Genomic DNA, 20,689 nt, shown 5'->3' with positions numbered 1-20,689 from the left:
CTGATTAGGAGGACTGGCCAAGGACCATGTTGAGAGTCAACGTGTATGTTTGGATTTCGTGGTTACTCTATACAGGTAATTTAGCTCTCTTGTTCGTAGTGAGTTTGTTGTTGTTGTTCTCTGTGAGGTTTCCTGTGAGGATATACAGTGCACAGAACAGAAAAGTGTTACAAAGAGAATATCTAATTGTTTTATCACGCTAATATTTTCATCAACCGTTTTATGTTCTTTATGACTTGCTTTCTATAGTGTTCAAACTAAACGTCACAAAATAAACTCCAAATATCTATTTCTATAATTAAAGTTATTATTTTATTGGTTGATACAGGAAAAAAGTAGTACAAGTGAACATATCAACCAATCTGCAAAATTAGTGTTATACTTCCCTATATATAGATGTGCATTTAACTAGGTAAATATGGATATATCGAAAGGAAAATAAAGATAAAAAAATTAAAAAACTAGTAATCAATGGCATGACATGTGGCAAACTTTTGAATGAATGTTTTCAATCTCTTGGTAAATTCACATGAAGGAAAAAGAAAAACGGATTCATATCAATAACATGTTAATTCCACATAGATAAAAAAAAGAATTGCCAACTGATTTTAATGCAGGAAGCAAAGATATCTGATTGTTTACATATCTACACAGGTGCCACCTGTGAGGAGGACACTAACACATGTGAACTGCTACCGTGTCAGAATGGTGGTGTCTGCGAGAGCCATCATGGAGGCTACAGGTGCCTCTGCTCTCAACAGAGCCAAGATGGCCATCTGTACGGAGGTGAGAACTGCACAGTCGCCCTCCTGGGCTGCGACGGCAACCGCTGCAAGAATGGCAGCATCTGCTCTCCCCTCTTCCTGAACGACCGCCACACCTACACCTGCACCTGCCGTGCGGGCTTCACCGGCTCCAAGTGTCAGACGTCCACCATCTTCTCCTTCGAGACCAGCGGCTACATGTACGTGGAGACCCAGCTGTCGGACCCTGAAGTACCTCTGAACATCACCCTAAGCTTCAGGACGGACCGGCACGCCGGCACCCTCCTCCAGCGCCGGGTCGAAGACTTGCTGCTCACCATCGAGCTGGTCGACAGCCACTTACGCCTCAGCATGCTAAGAGGTCAAGAGTCAAGAAGGGCAGTGGTTCTGGAGCTACCGCCGAGCGTGTCGGATGGCCAGTGGCACACAGTGGAGGCCTGGCTGGGCAGTGAGGCGGAGGGAAGCGGGATCAGATTGCGTCAGTCCTCCTGTGATGAGGTGGGCTGCACCAAGGAGTTCCCAACCACCGAGACCCCCCTACTGGAGCAAGGCTCCGGCCTCTCCGAGTCCGGCTCAGTCCGTCACAGCCTCTTCCTAGGAGGTGTGGGACTGGGCTGGGACTCCGGTGTGGTAGCAGGAAAGAGGATGCCTGAGGCTGCTGACCCTTCTGTCCCACTTGTCCCGCCTGCCCACTTCCTGGGCTGCTTTCGGGACGTGTTTGTGGAGTCGCGGCTGGTGGTGCCTGCCCCCGCCAACTCACCGGCTCAGATCAACGTCACAGCGGGGTGCAGCGACAAGGACAAGTGTGACGACAACCCGTGTCAGAACCGGGGGCATTGCATAAACCAGGGCTGGAGGAGCTATGTGTGCGAGTGCTACAGACCATACAAGGGGACTACTGACTGTGCTGAGGGTAAGGCCTGGAGAGTGTTGTCTGAAAACACTGAAGATGTAGCAGTAAAACCAAAGTAAAGCAGAAACACTGTACAATATGAGAGCCACAGCTTCAGAATGTCATTTCAATGCAATAATACCACATATTCTATTAGAGCAATGGTTGTGCTTCTCCTAAAGCTTGGATAATGTAGCCAAGAACAATGGAAATTGTCATTTTTGCCTGATTTACAGGTCAACAGTTCAGCCTCAGGATCACTCCAAAATCTGAATGGCTGGATTCGTAATGTGGCACAGAACAGGTGGATAAAGTAGCCTGTGGTAGACTGCAAAGGAGCTTAGAGAACTAGTAAAAATAGCATATACAGTACACACACACACACAAACACACACACACACACACACTCATAAACACACATGTATGCGCACACACAGGTACACGCACAGGTACACACACACACAGGCACACATGAACGTACACACATAAACTCAAACACACAGAGGCAGAGAGAAGCAAATCAAATAACACCTGGCCTTAGGATTAAGGAAACGTTTAAGGAGCCGACTGGGAGAGCTTTACTTTCCAGAAAACAGGGGTTCCCAAGGACTCCCGCCACAACGCTTTATCGTGAGAGGTGGAAATAACTGGTCCGAGTTCTGAATACTGGTCCTCTTCACCTTGAATCAGGGATGGGCAACTCTAGTCCTCAGGGGCCGGATTGCCCCAGTCCTCAGGGATGGGCAAATCTAGTCCTCAGGGGCCGGATTTCCCTAGTCCTCAGGGGCCGGATTGCCCCAGCTCACACCTGACAATATTCCATCCCTGCTGCTTGAATGAGTGGCATAAACATCTCAGTCTGGTACCAAGTCAAAATTGGGGGCAATTCCATTTAATTTTTATGAGTTTAATTCAACTTTTCATGTCAGGAATAGAATTTCAATTCACTTCATGACTTGACTGAGTTTCAATGGAATTTACACCAATCCTGGTTCCCAGACTAGTAAACAAACAATAGAATAGTTTTGGAAAAAGAGAAGGCACTAACACACAGTGGGCCGACTGGAGATTGGTACACTCTTAGAAAAACTTGCGTTCTAGAACCGGAAAAGGGTTCCCCATAGGAAAACCCTTTGATGAACTTTTTTTTGTTCCAGGTAGAACCATTTTGGGTTCCATGTAGGACCCTTTCCACAGAGGGTTCTACATGGTATCCAAAAGGGTTCCACGTGGAGCCTAAAAGGGTCCTATCTGGATCCAAAAAGTGTTCTCCTAATGGGACAGCTGAAGAACCGTTTTGGAACCCTTTTTTCTAAGAGTGTCGTGGAAACCATGCTATTGTCTTTGTGTTTTGACACCATCTCTCTCTGTTAGTTCTTCATCTATGCATTAAATAATTGGGAGGACATAGTTTGCAACTTTATTTATTTTTCTAAAACTCTCTCTCTCTGTATCAACGCAGAGTACATCACCGCCAAGTTCGGGTACGAGGACGTAGCAAGCTATGCCGTCTTCTCCTTGGACGATCCCCTGGGTTCTGGCACCATCACCATATCCATGTTTGTGCGTACCCGGCGCCCCAGTGGCCTTCTCCTGGTCCTGGCTAACAGCACCAGCCAGTACCTCCGCCTGTGGCTGGATGACGGCCGGGTCAAAGTTCAGGTGAACAATTTTGAGAGCCTGGCGGGAAGCAAAGTGGTCAGTGACGGCCACTTTCACTTGGTGACGGTGCAGCTGGAGGGTGAATCTGTGACCCTGTTCCAGTCGGCCCAGAGCCATGGAACCATTCCCATCCGGCCCGTGGTGGCGCAGCCAGGGGACCTGGTCTACGTTGGGGGCTTGTCTGACCAGAGAGCCTCGGCCTCCTTCGGGGGTTACCTGAAAGGCTGTGTCCAGGACCTGAGAATCAACAATAAACGGCTGCAGTTCTTTCCCATAGGAACTCCGGTGACCTCATACGGTGTGGAGGAGCTGGTCAACGTCACACAGGGATGTATGAGTGACAACGTCTGCAGTGTGAGTAGCTGGACATACACTATACTATATACTACATACTATACTGACAAACCACATTTGTCCCATGACAAACCACAGTATATACTACATACTATACTGACAAACCACAGTATATACTACATACTAAACTGACAAACCACAGTTGCCCCATGACAAACCACAGTATATACTACATACTATACTGATAAACCACAGTTGCCCCATGACTGAACACAGTTGCCCCATGACAAACCACAGTTGCACCATGACACCACCACAGTTGCCCCATGACAAAACCCCAGTTGCCCCATGACAACACCACAGTTGCCTCATGACAACACCACAGTTGCCTCATAACAAAACCACTGAGTTTATAAACCCAAAGTTCCTAGCAGCCAATCCTTCCTGGGATGGCCGCGAAGCAGACCAAACAGACCATACTGGGATTTGGGGTTTGGGAAGTCAATGAAGGAGTGAAAGCCGCACTGCTAAATGTCCCTATCCTGTGCACTTTAACATTCATTTGCAACAAACATTTAGCCTTGTTCAAATAATGACCCAGTTTTACCATTTTGGTTTTGTGCAGCTCTTTTCTGGTGGCTAGGTGTTCTTGGCACATTCTATTACCCTTAATCTGGAGGGGTTTTGGATGATATCACCTCTGTCCAGCATGTAGGCGAAATGGATTTGCCTAACTCTAAATATTATGGTAAAATGTACTATGCACATATGAGTATCTTTACAGCCTACCTGCCTTGTATATTTGGAACTGGCCATTCCCTTCGGAGTGCCATGCTTTTGGCTTTAGTTAACCCTTGATATGAGTTGCTGTCACGTTCTGACCTTAGTTCCTTTGTTATGTCTTTGTTTTAGTTGGGTCAGGGCGTGAGTTGGGGTGGGTAGTCTATGTTCTTTTTCTATGTTATGTTTATGTGTTTGGCCTGGTATGGTTCTCAATCAGAGGCAGGTGTCATTCGTTGTCTCTGATTGAGAATCATACTTATGTATCCTTTTCCCACATGTGTTTTGTGGGTGATTGTTTTCTGTTTTGTGTCTTCACCAGACAGGACTGTTTCGTTGTCGTTTCGTTCTTTCACTTTGTTGTTTTGTTATTCAGTGTTCAGTTGATTTATTAAATATTAACATGGACACATACCACGCTGCGCATTGGTCCGATCTTGAAAACTCCTCGTCAGAGGAGGACGAATTACGTTACAGAATCATCTACCAACCAAGGAACAAGCAGCGTGATATCGGGCAGCAGCGATCTCTGGACTCATGTACATGGGAGGAGATTTTGGACGGAAAAGGGCCCTGGGCACAGGCTGGGGAATATCGCCGCCCCAAGGCAGAGCTGGAGGCAGCGAAAGCTGAGCGATATGAGGAGGCAGCACAGCAGCGCGACAGGCACGAGAGGCAGCCCCAAAAAACATTTGGGGGGGGGGGGGGGGACACGGGGAGTGTGGCAGAGTCAGGTTGGAGACCTGAGCCCACTCCTCATGCTTACCGGAAGAAGCGCAGTACTGGTCAGGCACCGTGTTATGCGGTCCTCATAGCCTGGTGGGCTATAGGCCAGCCCCCCGCAAGTGCCAAGCGAGAGTGGGCATCCAGCCAGGGTATCCAGTGCCGGCGCTGCGTGCTGTGTCTCCGGGGCGCTGGGAGGGTGCAGTGCGTCCTATGCCTGCGCTCCGCCCGTCCCGGGCGAATGTGGGTCTTGAGCCTAAGGGAGAGGTGCGAGTGGTATGCAGAGGATCTCCAGTGCTCACCCACAGCCTGGTTTAACCTGTGCCTGCACTCTGGATGGTCCCGGGCTGAAATGGTGATCCAGCCGGGAGGAGTGGTGCCAAGGCTGCGCACCAGGGCTCCAGTGCTCCCCCACAGCCCGGTCCATCCGGTGCCTCCTCCAAGCAGCAGGCCTCCTGTAGGTCTCCTCAGTCTGGTGGGTCCTGTGGCAGCCCCACGTACCAGGCTGTCTCTCCGTCTCCTCCCTCCAGGTTTGTCCGTCTGTCCTGAGCGGCCAGAGCCGCCCGTCTGTCCTGAGCTGCCAGAGCCGCCCATCTGTCCTGAGCTGCCAGAGCCGCCCGTCTGTCCTGAGCTGCCAGAGCCGCCCGTCTGTCCTGAGCTGCCAGAGCCGCCCGTCTGTCCTGAGCTGCCAGAGCCGCCCGTCTGTCCTGAGCTGCCAGAGCCGCCCGTCTGTCCTGAGCTGCCAGAGCCGCCCGTCTGTCCTGAGCTGCCAGAGCCGCCCGTCTGTCCTGAGCTGCCAGAGCCGCCCGTCTGTCCTGAGCTGCCAGAGCCGCCCGTCTGTCCTGAGCTGCCGGAGTCGCCCTTCACTCCGGCTCTGCCGGAATCGCCCTTCACTCCCGCCTGTCTCATTCCAACAACGATCGTTACAGTTGCTCCTCCTCTGCTATGTAGACGTCAGTTATACTTTATGTTGAGGCTTTAGAAAAGTTTACTTTTATTAATTTACAGACCTTATAATATTTTATGCAACTTTATGGCTTGAATCCTCTTACATTGTTAACAACTTAAAGTTTGGGGAAATAAAAACCCCACTACAGTGTTTGCACCCTACTTTGTTGTCTCATTGCCTGCTTGGTCCTTAACCTTTACAGAGTTGTTCATTTTCTCTCATTTCCGCGCATGATCGAAGCTAGTTAACATCGCCATGACATTGCCTACAAGTGTGATGGGGGGGTTCTATTTGAGAATCAGTTTCTGGAGCTCTGCAAGTACATTCTCTTTGACAACATACAGTTGAAGTCAGAAGTTTACATACACTTAGGTTGGAGTCATTAAAAATCGTTTTTCAACCACTCCACAAATTTCTTGTTAATAATTTTGGCAAGTGGGTTAGTGTCACATCCTGACCTTAGTTCTTTTTTTTCATGTCTCTATTTTAGGTTGGTCAGGGCGTGAGTTGGGGTGGGCATTCTATGTTTTGTTCTATGTTTGTATTTCTAGGTGTTTGGCCTGGTATGGTTCCCAATCAGAGGCAGCTGTCAATCGTTGTCTCTGATTGAGAACCATACTTAGGCAGCCTGTTTTCGCCCTTGAGTTGTGGGTAGTTGTTGTCTGTCTCTGTCTCTGTACCAGACAGGACTGTTTCGTTTGTTCCATTTTAAAAGATCATGAACACGTACCGCGCTGCACTTTGGTCCTCTCCTTCTTCCACCAATGACGACCGTTACAGTTAGGACATCTACTTTGTGTATGACACAAGTCATTTTTCCAACAATTGTTTACAGACAGATTATTTAACTTATAATTCAAGGTGTCACAATTCCAGTGGGTCAGAAGTTTACATACACTACGTTGACTGTGCCTTTAAACAGCTTGGAGAATTCCAGAAAATTATGTCATGGCTTTAGACGCTTTTTGTCAATTGCAGGTGTATCTGTGGATGCATTTCAAGGCCTAACTTCAAATTCAGTGCCTCTTCGCTTGACATCATGGGGAAATCAAAAGAAATCAGCCAAAACCTCAGAAAAAAAATGCAGACTTCCACTAGTCTGGTTCATCCTTGGATCCTTCATCCTTGGGAGCAATTTCCAAACACCTGAAGATACCACGTTCATCTGTACAAACAATAGTACGCAAGTATTTTTTTAAATTTTTAAATTTCACCTTTATTTAACCAGGTAGGCTAGTTGAGAACAGGTTCTCATTTGCAACTGCGACCTGGCCAAGATAAAGCATAGCAGTGTGAACAGACAACACAGAGTTACACATGGAGTAAACAATTAACAAGTTAATAACACAGTAGAGAAAAAAAGGGGAGTCTATATACAATGTGTGCAAAAGGCATGAGGAGGTAGGCGAATAATTACAATTTTGCAGATTAACACTGGAGTGATAAATGATCAGATGGTCATGTACAGGTAGAGATATTGGTGTGCAAAAGAGCAGAAAAGTGAATAAATAAAAACAGTATGGGGATGAGGTAGGTGAAAATGGGTGGGCTATTTACCAATAGACTATGTACAGCTGCAGCGATCGGTTAGCTGCTCAGATAGCTGATGTTTGAAGTTGGTGAGGGAGATAAAAGTCTCCAACTTCAGCGATTTTTGCAGTTCGTTCCAGTCACAGGCAGCAGAGTACTGGAACGAAAGGCGGCCAAATGAGGTGTTGGCTTTAGGGACGATCAGTGAGATACACCTGCTGGAGCGCGTGCTACGGATGGGTGTTGCCATCGTGACCAGTGAACTGAGATAAGGCGGAGCTTTACCTAGCATGGACTTGTAGATGACCTGGAGCCAGTGGGTCTGGCGACGAATATGTAGCGAGGGCCAGCCGACTAGAGCATACAAGTCGCAGTGGTGGGTGGTATAAGGTGCTTTAGTGACAAAACGGATGGCACTGTGATAGACTGCATCCAGTTTGCTGAGTAGAGTGTTGGAAGCCATTTTGTAGATGACATCGCCGAAGTCGAGGATTGGTAGGATAGTCAGTTTTACTAGGGTAAGCTTGGCAGCGTGAGTGAAGGAGGCTTTGTGCAAATCAATCCCAGAACAACAGCAAAGGACCTTGTGAAGATCCTGGAGAAAACAGGTACAAAAGTATCTATATCCACAGTAAAACCTGAAAGGCCGCTCAGCAAGGAAGAAGCCACTGCTGCAAAATCGCCATAATAAAGCCTGACTACGATTTGCAACTGCACAAGGGGACAAAGACCATACTTTTTGGAGAAATGTCCTCTGCTCTGATGAAACAAAAAAAGAACTGTTTGGCCATAATGACCAACGTTATGTTTGGAGGAAAAAGGGGGAGGCTTGCAAGCCAAAGAACACCATACATTTACATTTACATTTAAGTCATTTAGCAGCTGTGAAGCACGGGGTTGGCAGCATCATGTTGTGGGGGTTGTTTTGCTGCAGGAGGGACTGGTGCACTTCACAAAATAGATGGCATCATGAGGTAGGAAAATTATGTAGATATATTGAAGCAACATCTCAAGACATCAGTCAGGAAGTTAAAGCTTGGTCGCAAATAGGTCTTCCAAGTGGACAATGACCCCAAGCATCCTTCCAACGTTGTGGCAAAATGGCTAAAGGACAACAAAGTCAAGGTATTGGAGTGGCCATTTTTATTTGTTATTTTATTTCACCTTTATTTAACCAGGTAGGCTAGTTGAGAACAAGTTCTCATTTGCAACTGCGACCTGGCCAAGATAAAGCATAGCAGTGTGAACAGACACCACAGAGTTACACATGGAGTAAACAATTAACAAGTCAATAACACAGTAGAAAAAAAGAGGGGAGTCTATATACAATGTGTGCAAAAGGCATGAGGAGGTAGGCGAATAATTACAATATTGCAGATTAACACTGGAGTGATAAATGATCAGATGATCATGTACAGGTAGAGATATTGGTGTGCAAAAGAGCAGAAAAGTAAATAAATAAAAACTGTGGGGATGAGGTAGGTGAAAATGGGTGGGCTATTTACCAATAGATTATGTACAGCTGCAGCGATCGGTTAGCTGCTCAGATAGCTGATGTTTGAAGTTGGTGAGGGAGATAAAAGTCTCCAACTTCAGCGATTTTTGCAATTCGTTCCAGTCACAGGCAGCAGAGTACTGGAACGAAAGGCGGCCGAATGAGGTACACCTGCTGGAGCACGTGCTACAGATGGGTGTTGCCATCGTGACCAGTGAGCTGAGATAAGGCGGAGCTTTGCCTAGCATGGCCTTGTAGATGACCTGGAGCCAGTGGGTCTGGCGACGAATATGTAGCGAGGGCCAGCCGACTAGAGCATACAAGTCGCAGTGGTGGGTAGTATAAGGTGCTTTAGTGACAAAACGGATGGCACTGTGATAAACTGCATCCAGTTTGCTGAGAAGAGTGTTGGAAGCAATTTTGTAGATGACATCGCCGAAGTCAAGGATCGGTAGGATAGTCAGTTTTACTAGGGTAAGCTTGGCAGCGTGAGTGAAGGAGGCTTTGTTGTGGAATAGAAAGCCGACTCTTGATTTGATTTTCGATTGGAGATGTTTGATATGAGTCTGGAAGGAGAGTTTGCAGTCTAGCCAGACACCTAGGTACTTATAGGTGTCCACATATTCAAGGTCGGAGCCATCCAGTGTGGTGATGCTAGTCGGGCATGCGGGTGCAGGCAGCGATCGGTTGAAAAGCATGCATTTGATTTTACTAGCGTTTAAGAGCAGTTGGAGGCCACGGAAGGAGTGTTGTATGGCATTGAAGCTCGATTGGAGGTTAGATAGCACAGTGTCCAATGACGGGCCGAAAGTGTATAGAATGGTGTCGTCTGCGTAGAGGTGGATCAGGGAATCGCCCGCAGCAAGAGCAACATCATTGATATACACAGAGAAAAGAGTCGGCCCGAGAATTGAACCCTGTGGCACCCCCATAGAGACTGCCAGAGGACCGGACAACATGCCCTCCGATTTGACACACTGAACTCTGTCTGCAAAGTAATTGGTGAACCAGGCAAGGCAGTCATCCGAAAAACCGAGGCTACTGAGTCTGCCGATAAGAATATGGTGATTGACAGAGTCGAAAGCCTTGGCAAGGTCGATGAAGACGGCTGCACAGTACTGTCTTTTATCGATGGCGGTTATGATGTCGTTTAGTACCTTGAGTGTGGCTGAGGTGCACCCGTGACCGGCTCGGAAACCAGATTGCATAGCGGAGAAGGTACGGTGGGATTCGAGATGGTCAGTGACCTGTTTGTTGACTTGGCTTTCGAAGACCTTAGATAGGCAGGGCAGAATGGATATAGGTCTGTAACAGTTTGGGTCCAGTGTGTCTCCCCCTTTGAAGAGGGGGATGACTGCGGCAGCTTTCCAATCCTTGGGGATCTCAGACGATATGAAAGAGAGGTTGAACAGGCTGGTAAATAGGGGTTGCGACAAAATGCTTGTTGAAGTTTTCGATAATCATGGATTTGTCGGTGGTGACCGTGTTCCCTAGCCTCAGTGCAGTGGGCAGCTGGGAGGAGGTGCTCTTGTTCTCCATGGACTTCACAGTGTCCCAGAACTTTTTGGAGTTGGAGCTACAGGATGCAAACTTCTGCCTGAAGAAGCTGGCCTTAGCTTTCCTGACTGACTGCGTGTATTGGTTCCTGACTTCCCTGAACAGTTGCATATCGCGGGGACTGTTCGATGCTATTGCAGTCCGCCACAGGATGTTTTTGTGCTGGTCGAGGGCAGTCAGGTCTGGAGTGAACTGAGGGCTGTATCTGTTCTTAGTTCTGCATTTTTTGAACGGAGCATGCTTATCTAAAATGGTGAGGAAGTTACTCTTAAAGAATGACCAGGCATCCTCAACTGACGGGATGAGGTCAATGTCCTTCCAGGATACCCGGGCCAGGTCGATTAGAAAGGCCTGCTCACAGAAGTGTTTTAGGGAGCGTTTGACAGTGATGAGGGGTGGTCGTTTGACTGCGGCACCGTAGCGGATACAGGCAATGAGGCAGTGGTCGCTGAGATCCTGGTTGAAGACAGCGGAGGTGTATTTGGAGGGCCAGTTGGTCAGGATGACGTCTATGAGGGTGCCCTTGCTTACAGAGTTAGGGTTGTACCTGGTGGGTTCCTTGATGATTTGTGTGAGATTGAGGGCATCTAGCTTAGATTGTAGGACTGCCGGGGTGTTAAGCATATCCCAGTTTAGGTCACCTAACAGAACAAACTCTGAAGCTAGATGGGGGGCAATCAATTCACAAATGGTGTCCAGGGCACAGCTGGGAGCTGAGGGGGGTCGGTAGCAGGCGGCAACAGTGAGAGACTTATTTCTGGAGAGTAATTTTCAGAATTAGTAGTTCGAACTGTTTGGGTATGGACCTGGAAAGTATGACATTACTTTGCAGGCTATCTTGTGAAGGTGCTGGAGGAAACATGTACAAAAGTATCTATATCCACAGTAAAACAAGTCCTATATCGACATAACCTGAAAGGCCGCTCAGCAAGGAAGAAGCCACTGCTCCAAAACCACCATAAAAAAGCCAGACTATGATTTGCAACTGCACATGGGGACAAAGATTGTACTTTTTGGAGAAATGTGGTCTGGTGAAACAAAAATAGAGCTGCTTGGCTGTAATGACCATCGTTATGTTTGGAGGTAAAAGGGGAGGCTTGCAAGCCGAAGAACACGATCCCAACTATGAAACACGGGGTGGGGGTGTTGTGGGGGTGCTTTGGGAGTGCTTTGCTGCAGGAGGGACTGGTGCAGTTCACAAAATAGATGGCATCATGGGGTAGGAAAATGATGTGGATATATTGAAGCAACATCTCAAGACATCAGTTAAAGCTTGGTCGCAAATGGGTCTTCCAAATAGACAGTGACCCAATCATACATCCAAAGTTGTGGCAAAATGGCTTAAGGACAACAAAGTCAAGGTATTGGAGTGGCCATCACAAAGCCCTGACCTCAATCCTATAGAACATTTGTGGGCAGAACTGAAAAAGAGTGTGCGAGCAAGGAGGCCTACAAACTTGACTCCGTTACACCAGCTCTGTCAGGAGGAATGGGCCAAAATTCACCCAACTTATTGTGGGAAGCTTGTGGAAGGCTACCTGCAACGTTTGACCCAAGTTAAACAATTTAAAGGCAATGCTACCAAATACTAATTAAGTGTATGTAAACTTCATACCCACTGGGAATGTGATAAAAAAAAAAAGCTGAAATGAGTTATTCTCTCTACTATTATTCTGACATTTCACATTCTTAAAATAAAGTGGTGATCCTAACTGACCTAAGACAGGGAATTTTTACTAGGATTAAATGTCAGGAATTGTGAAAAAATGAGTTTAAATGTATGCAAACTTCCGACTTCAACTGTAGTTGCCCAATGACTCTGCACAACCTCCCCATGACAACACAGTTGCCCCATGACATTTTCCATGACAAAGTCAACTGCTTGACAGAGTTATTATTTGTCTCCTCCAGAACATCCCATGTCTGAACGGCGGAGTGTGCTACTCCATGTGGGACGACTTTATCTGCAATTGCCCACCCAACATTGCAGGGCGGCGCTGTGAGGTGGTCAAGTGGTGTGAGCTGTCTCCGTGCCCCTCGACCGCAGCCTGCCAGACCCTCTCACAGGGCTTTGAGTGTGAGTTCCTAGTTCGGGAACCCCTTTCTGAAGAGATCAAGCAATGTAATCCATTCTGCAGGAATCAAATGTCAAATTTCACTATTACTCATATCAATGTTTCCCAAACCGCCTTAATACCTTTAATACCGCCTGCAAGGTCCAGTTACACTATATTTATAAAAGTATGTGGACACCCCTTTAAATGAGTGGATTTGGCTGTTTCAGCCACACTCGTTGCTGACAGATGTATAAAATCGAGCACACAGCCATGCAATCTCCATAAACAAACATTGGCAGTAGAATGGACTTTACTGAAGAGCTCAGTGATTTTCAATGTGGCACTGTCATAGGATTCCACCTTTCCAACAAGTCAGTTCGTCAAATCTCTGCCCTGCCTTTGGCTGCTCCGGTCAACTGTAAGTGCTGTTATTGTGAAGTGGAAACATCTAGCAGCAACAACAGCTCAGCCACAAATTGGTAGGCCACACAAGCTAGGCCACACAAACGGGATCGCCGGGTGTTGAAGGAAATATCGTCTGTCTTCGGTTGCAACACTCACTACAGAGTTCCAAACTGCCTCTGGAAGCAACGTCAGCACAATAACTGTTCGTCGGGAGCTTCATGAAATGGGTTTCCATGGCCGAGCAGCCGCACACAAGCCTAAATGTCGGCTGGAGTGCTGTAAATCTCACAGCCATTGGACTCTCGTTCTCTGGAGTGATGAATCACACTTCACCATCTGGCAGTCCGATGGACGAATCTGGGTTTGGAGGATGCCAGGAGGACACTACCTGCCCCAATGCATAGTGCCAACTGTAAAGTTTGGTGGAGGAGGAATAATGGTCTGGGGCTGTTTTTCATGGTTTGGCTAGGCCCCTTAGCTCCAGTGAAGGGAAATCTTAACGCAACAGCATACAATGATTCTGTGCTTCCGACTTTGTGGCAACAGTTTGGGGAAGGCCCTTTCCTGTTTTAGCATGAAAATGTCCCTGTGCACAAAGCGAGGTCCATTCAGAAATGGTTTGTTGAGATCAGTGTGGAAGAACTTGACTGGCCTGCACAAAGCCCTGACCTCAACCCCATCGAAAACCTTTGGGATTAATTGGAACGCTGACTGCGAGGCAGGCCTAATCACCCAACATCAGTTCCCGATCTCAGTAATGCTGTTGTGGCTGAATGGAAGCAAGTCCCCGCAGCAATGTTCCAACATCTAGTAGAAAGCCTTCCCAGAAGAGTGGAGGCTGTTATAGCAGCAAAGGGAGGATCAACTCCATATTAATGCCCAGGATTTTGGAATGAGATGTTTGACGAGCACGTGTCCACATACTTTTGGTCATGTAGTGTATTTGACCTAATCCAGTATCAGTGCACCTGATTCAATTACCGGTAGTTCACTAATCATCAAGCCCTTCATTAGCTGAATCCACTCTGCTTGACAAGTTGAATCATCTGCTTAATTAGTTGAATTAAGTTTGCTGTACTTAAATAGATACGTGGAACTGGCTGGGGGTTCTTGAAGAGAGGCCAGGGAAACATAGACATGTAGCAATTTCTTCTCTGTATTTGGCGTATTCTATATAGAGCAGACTAGTATGTCGGCCTATTCAGTGTGTATCCACTGAATGGACTGTTGATTATCCTCCCTGCGTTTCCTTATCTGAGGGCTTAACTAGAGTAAAGGTAAATACAGTAGAGACTTAGGGCAGAAGGAGAAGCCCAACACAGAATTCCCATGAGCCAATGAGCCAAGTTTATCCCCCCAGATTAACCATACCACCACATGATTCAAGAGGTTAAGGCACCAGAATATTTTCAAGTAATGCTCCTGTTTGTTCAATAGGCAATTAAAAGATAAGGTCTCTATATGGTTCCTTACCCTGAAAGTAGTCTATGGGCTAGGAGAGACTGTAATCCATGGTGTGGATTTCTTTAAACAGCCACCTTTAACTTCAGTAACTTTACCCAAGGCTAACCACAAATCAATGGGAGAGATGGGGGCAACGGTTAATGACTCAGTTACTTGAAAGGGGTTTTAGCCCAAAATGTTGAACATTGCACTTGCCCCATCTCTCGTTGATTTTTGGTTGCTTCTTGTGCCACTGAGGATATTTCAGTTACAGATTTTGTTGTTTTAAGCCTCTTCTGTTTTGCATCCCAGGTGTGTCCAACGTGACCCTCCGGAATGACAGCATACTGTCCTACAGAGGCAACGGGAAGATCAGGCACCACCTCAGCAGCGTCCTCCTAAGTGTGCGAACCAGACAAACGAACGCCACCCTCCTACACACCAAGAAAGGCTCTGAGTTCATCACCATCTCCCTCCAGGACTCTCACCTCTTGCTAGAACTACAGGCCGGTGGTGGCGAGGCCTCCCCCAAGCTCACTGCCCAGAGCCGGGGCCTGGTCAGCGACGGCAAGTGGCACATGGTGGAGCTCTCCATGGAAGCCCCAGATCTACAGACCTCCAGGTGGATCATGGTCCTGGATGGGGGAAGAGATGGAGTAGAGGAGGAGCATGTTGTGTCCAAGGTCGCCTCTGGGAGCCTGGCCTTCCTCAGGGAGGGAGTGGACATCCTCCTGGGAGGTCTGGGGCCAGAGGCTGGGGGGAATTTGGATGGATGTCTGGGCCCTGTCCAGATCGGGGGGCTCCCGCTGCCCTACTATGGAGATACTGACCTGAACATTCCCAGGCCCCAAGAGGGGCAGTTTGTGAGGACCCCCAGTGCCGTCACCCCCCTATATGGCTGCCGGGGGGCTAGTGTGTGCACGCCGAACCCTTGTCGAAACCAGGGGGTGTGTGAGGAACTCTTTGACCTCTCCCTCTGCAGGTGCCCTCCTCAGTGGATGGGGCCACAATGCCAGAATGACGTGGACACCTGCGCCGTCAATCCCTGTGTCCATGGCAACTGCAGTGTGTTGGGGGAGGGATATCTATGTGCGTGTGAGCCGGGGTATGGGGGGACCAGGTGTGAGAAGGACGTGGACACGTGTGAGAACAACAAGTGCGGCCCGGAGGCCACCTGTCTCAGAGGCCTCCTGAACTATGCCTGCCACTGCCCCAGGAACATGACCGGGCCCTTCTGCGAGTAAGTCTCAAATGCTTCCCATACCTTAACCCATTTATCTTAAAGAACATAGAAAAAATCCAAAAACAAATCTGCAAGAACTAAACAAAACAATGCTATAACTCAATTGTGTATGTCATATGTCAAGGGTAATATGAACACATTTTATTTTATTTTACCTTTAACTAGGCAAGTTAGTTAAGAACAAATTCTTATTTTCAATGAGAGCCTAGGAACAGTGGGTTAACTGCCTGTTCAGGGGCAGAATGACAGATTTGTACCTTGTCAGCTCGGGGGTTTGAACTTACAACCTTCACACGCTCTAACCACTAGGCTACCCTGCCGCCCCAAATGGATGCCTGATTAATCATTCTCTTTTAGTGAAAAGGTGCCAGAAGTCCCATGGTACATTGAAAAGATACCGTAAGTTATTTCAAGTTCTTTCAAGTAATTTTAAATGATATCCTCTCAAGCCAATACTAGCTCACATCTGTGGTGATTAGGCACATCAACTTAATCAACTAACAATTCTGTTTGAGCCATTTCGCCAGCTATCAAACTCCTAACTGTCAGGTAACTGATGCTTGTATGTTTGTGTCGCTGAACTCTAGATACCCCAACCTGCCCACGTCCGTGTGTCCTGGAGACAGATGGAATTACAGCTGTTTCAACGGGGGGAACTGCTCTAAGCAAGACTACACCTGTGACTGTCTGCCCGGTTTTATAGGGCAATGGTAAGCCATGAATATAAACAATAGTAAATCTGTAGTAAACACTTGTGTCAATGAATCTCAATGAAACCTAAGTGTAATTACTATGTAATTCAGGCATTCTTGAAAATCTGGACAATCCTTGTCCTAAGCAAAGGATTCCAATTTCAACCTCGGAAACTCAAAATGTTAGAAACTTGGATCTGAAAACGGATCTCATGTAGTTTAATGGAATAAACCTTGTGACTTCGAAGAATATGTATCTTAAAATTGTGACTTCTTAAAGATGTGTCCCAAGGTTTGGTAAACTCCATCAGATTTGTCAAGCATCCTAAATTAATGAGGAATGAGCAGGGTCAACTTCCTTAATGTCATGTTTACATGTAGTGTAACAAGACAACTCAGGGTCCGGAAAGTTCTCTCTTTTTGATAGATTTAAACAAAATATATTGATATCACCATGGTAAACAAAAAACATTACCTGTCAACTCCCTCTCCCTTGAAGATTTAGATAGAATATTAATGATCAAATATGTTAATTTTAATGAGGTTTTAGAGTCATAAAGCAACTGGAAATAAAACAAAATTGCTACTCAATATACCACATGAATGAAGAAGAAAAATGATTGTACCAATTTTTATTATATAGGGGCGTGGTTAAGTATTAGCATTAGCCTTGATAAGTGCATAGGTGTGCGTAATTAAAAATTATCGGCAAACAGTAAGAGAGAAGTGTCCAGAAGCCTCTTGGGCTGCCAGTGTTTGTTTTGGGGTTATCTTTTTGGAGCATGCATTTTTTTTAAATTTTGTTTTTTATAAGTATTTATTTTGTCACCATGAATTTAACATTTCAATATCCTGCTTGGGCTGGCCAACCCAGGAGTCAGGATGGAGGAGGCCCAGGACCTAGGTAAGGTTGCTGTCTCCTGGAGGCAAATGCATACAACACAGTCCGTATACTCCGACGTCTCTCATAAATCTACAAAAAAATGGCGCCGGAGCAGAAGGCAGAGGTTTTACATGCCACCAACCGATTGTGTTTTTTTGTTCATTTTTAACTTGTTTTCTACTCATTCTGTACATAATGTTGCCGCTACCGTCTCTTATGACCGAAAATAACTTCTAGACATCAGGACTGCGATTACTCACCACAGACTAGCAGAATCAATTTTCTTCTTTCACGACTCTGACAAACCCGAGGCGGAGGATATACGGCTCCCTCGTGAACAGGCCCAAACCCCCATGATCTGTGTGAAGAGGAGGTGGAGAAAGAGAGGCCAGAAAACGGGGTGCCTGCTGAGAATTCGAAAGCGATCGATTAAACCCCACTATCCCTCAATTCTGCAAGTAAACGTGCAATCTTTGAACAATAAAATCGACGGGTTACGGAGAAGATTAAACTACCAACGGGACATTAAAAACTGTAACATCTTATGCTTCATGGAGTCGTGGCTGAACAACGACAATATCAACATACAGCTGGCTGGTTATACGATGTACTGGCAGGATAGAACAGCGGCGTCTGGTAAGACAAGGGGCAGCGGACTATGTATTTTTGTAAATAACAGCTGGTGCACAATATCTAAGAAAGTCTCGAGCTATTGCTCACCTGAGGTTGAGTATATCATGATAAGCTGTAGACCACACTACCTACCGAGAGAGATCTCATCTGTATTCTTCATAGCTGTTTACATACCACCTCAGTCAGAGGCTGGCACTAAGACAGCATTGAATGAGCTGTATTCCGCCATAAGCAAACAAGAAAACACTCACCCAGAGGTGGCGTTCCTAGTAGCCAGGGATTTTAATGCAGGGAAACTTAAATCAGTTTTACCTAATTTTTATCAGCGTGTTAAATGTGCAACCAGAGTGAAAAGAACTCTGGACCACTTATACTTCACACACAGAGACGCATACAAAGCTCGCCCTCCATTTGGCAAATCTCACCATAATTCCATCCTCCTGATTCCTGCTAACAAGCAAAAAAGAAATTAAGCAGGAAGCACCAGTTACTAGAAAAATAAACGTGGTCAGATGAAGCAGATGCTAAGCTACATGACTGTTTTGCTTGCACAGACTGGAATATGTTCTGGGATTCCTCCAATGGCATTGAGGAGGATACCACATCAGTCATTGGCTTCATCAATAAGTGCATCGATAACGTCGTCCCCACAGTACATACAGTGACATGGGCCTACCAGACGAGCTAAACTACTTCTATGCTCGCTTTGAGGCAAATAACACTGAAACATGCATGAGAGCACCAGCTGTACTGGAAGACTGTGTGATCACGCTCTCCGCAGCCGATGTGAGTAACACCTTTAGACAGGTCAACATTCACAAGGCCACAGGGCCAGACAGATTACCAGAACATGTACTGCGAGCATGCGCTGACCAACTAGCAAGTGTCTTCACTGACATTTTCAACCTCTCCCTCAGATGACACAACAGTGGTAGGCCTGATCTCAGACAACAATGAGACAGCCTGTAGGGAGGAGGTCAGAGACCTGGCTGTCTGGTGCCAGAACAACAAACTCTCCCTCAACGTGATCAAGACACGCCCCCATTCTCATCGACGGGGGCTGTAGTGGAGCAGGTTGAGAGATTCAAGTTCCTTGGTGTCCACATCACCAACAAACTAACATGGTCCAAGCACACCAAGACAGTCGTGAAGCGGGCATGAAAAAACGTATTTTCCCCTTTTCTGTCTCCCTCAAGAGACCGAAAAGATTTGGCATGGGTCCTCAGATCCTCAATAGGTTCTACAGCTGCACCATCGAGAGCATCCTGACTGGTTGCATCACTGCCTGGTATGGCAACTGCTCGGCCTCCGACCGCAAGGCACTACAGAGGGTAATGCGAACGGCCCAGTACATCACTGGGGCCAAGGTTCCTGCCATCCAGGACCTCTACACCAGGTGGTGTCAGAGGAAGGCCCTAAAAATTGTCAAAGACTCCAGCTACCCTAGTCATAGACTGTTCTCTCACGGTAAGTGGTACCGGAGCGCCATGTCTAGGTTCAAGAGGCTTCTAAACAGCTTCTAGCCCCAAGCCATAAGACTCCTGAGCATCCAGTCAAATGGCTACCCAGACTATATGTATTGCCCCCCCCCCCTCTACACCACTGCCACTATGTTGTCATCTATGCATAGTCACTTTAATAACTCTACCTACATCCACATACAACCTCAACTAACTAGTGTCCCCGCACATTGACTCTGTAGTGGCACCCTCCTGTAAATATTGTATTTTTTTACTGCTGCTCTTTAATTGCTTGTTACTTTTATCTCTTATTCTTATCCATATTTTTTTTAAACAGCGCTGTTGGTTAGGGGCTCGTAAGGAAACATTTCACTGTAAGCTCTACACCTGTTATATTCAGAGCATGTGACTAATAAAGTCGGATTTGATTTGATACCAAACTCAGTTGGCTAGCTAGTTGGTTTTGTAACGCAATGTATATGTATATAATAATGTAATTAATATTATTAAAATATGAAATTATTGTTAAATATATAACTAATATATAAGTATATTTCATTAAATCCCCCGTGTGTAACAGGTGTGAGATAGACTTTGATGAGTGTGCGTCGGGCCCCTGTGAATACGGAGGCTACTGCCACAACCTTGTCAACCACTTCCACTGTATATGTGAGATGAACTTCTCAGGTGACCAGTGCCAGATCGATGTCAGCGACTTCTACTTGTATCTGGCCTTGTTGCAATTCCAATACATGTTCCAGCTCATGTCCTACCTTATCTTGCACCTCGATGATGGCCCAGAGATCGACTGGGGACAACTGCAAATAGATGACGACTAGCGATCCATTGGAGCCAACATGGACAACTAGAAGCACATGAGAGCCAACATGGACAACTAGGAGCACATGAGAGCCAACATGGACAACTAGGAGCACATGAGAGCCAACATGGACAACTAGGAGCACATGAGAGCCAACATGGACAACTAGGAGCACATGAGAGCCAACATGGACAACTAGGAGCACATGAGAGCCAACATGGACAACTAGGAGCACATGAGAGCCAACATGGACAACTAGGAGCACATGAGAGCCAACATGGACAACTAGGAGCACATGAGAGCCAACATGGATAACAAAGGGCCATCGGGAACCAACATGGGCTACAAAGTGTTGATTGAATGTTCTGGGTAGCTGTTGCTCCCACTTCCTATGCACAGGTTTAGGA

At 46.7% G+C, this 20,689-nt stretch overlaps 1 protein-coding gene across 1 annotated transcript; it reads left to right on the top strand.

Annotated features, from left to right (window-relative positions):
• The first annotated feature begins 611 nt into the window (after nucleotides 1–611).
• LOC115101597 (protein crumbs homolog 1-like) lies at nucleotides 612–20,301 on the top strand. Its single transcript, XM_029621059.2, has 6 exons — nucleotides 612–1,677; nucleotides 3,119–3,672; nucleotides 12,558–12,723; nucleotides 14,864–15,791; nucleotides 16,382–16,504; nucleotides 20,043–20,301. The coding sequence occupies exons 1-6, from the start codon at nucleotides 612–614 to the stop codon at nucleotides 20,299–20,301; spliced, it is 3,096 nt and encodes a 1,031-aa protein (XP_029476919.2).
• Nucleotides 20,302–20,689: the final 388 nt, after the last annotated feature.

This window comes from Oncorhynchus nerka, linkage group LG20, assembly GCF_034236695.1.
Source record: "Oncorhynchus nerka isolate Pitt River linkage group LG20, Oner_Uvic_2.0, whole genome shotgun sequence".
Classification (NCBI taxonomy): domain Eukaryota; kingdom Metazoa; phylum Chordata; class Actinopteri; order Salmoniformes; family Salmonidae; genus Oncorhynchus; species Oncorhynchus nerka.
Note: the sequence above shows the minus strand (reverse complement) of the source record. Positions and strands in the feature narration are given on the sequence as shown.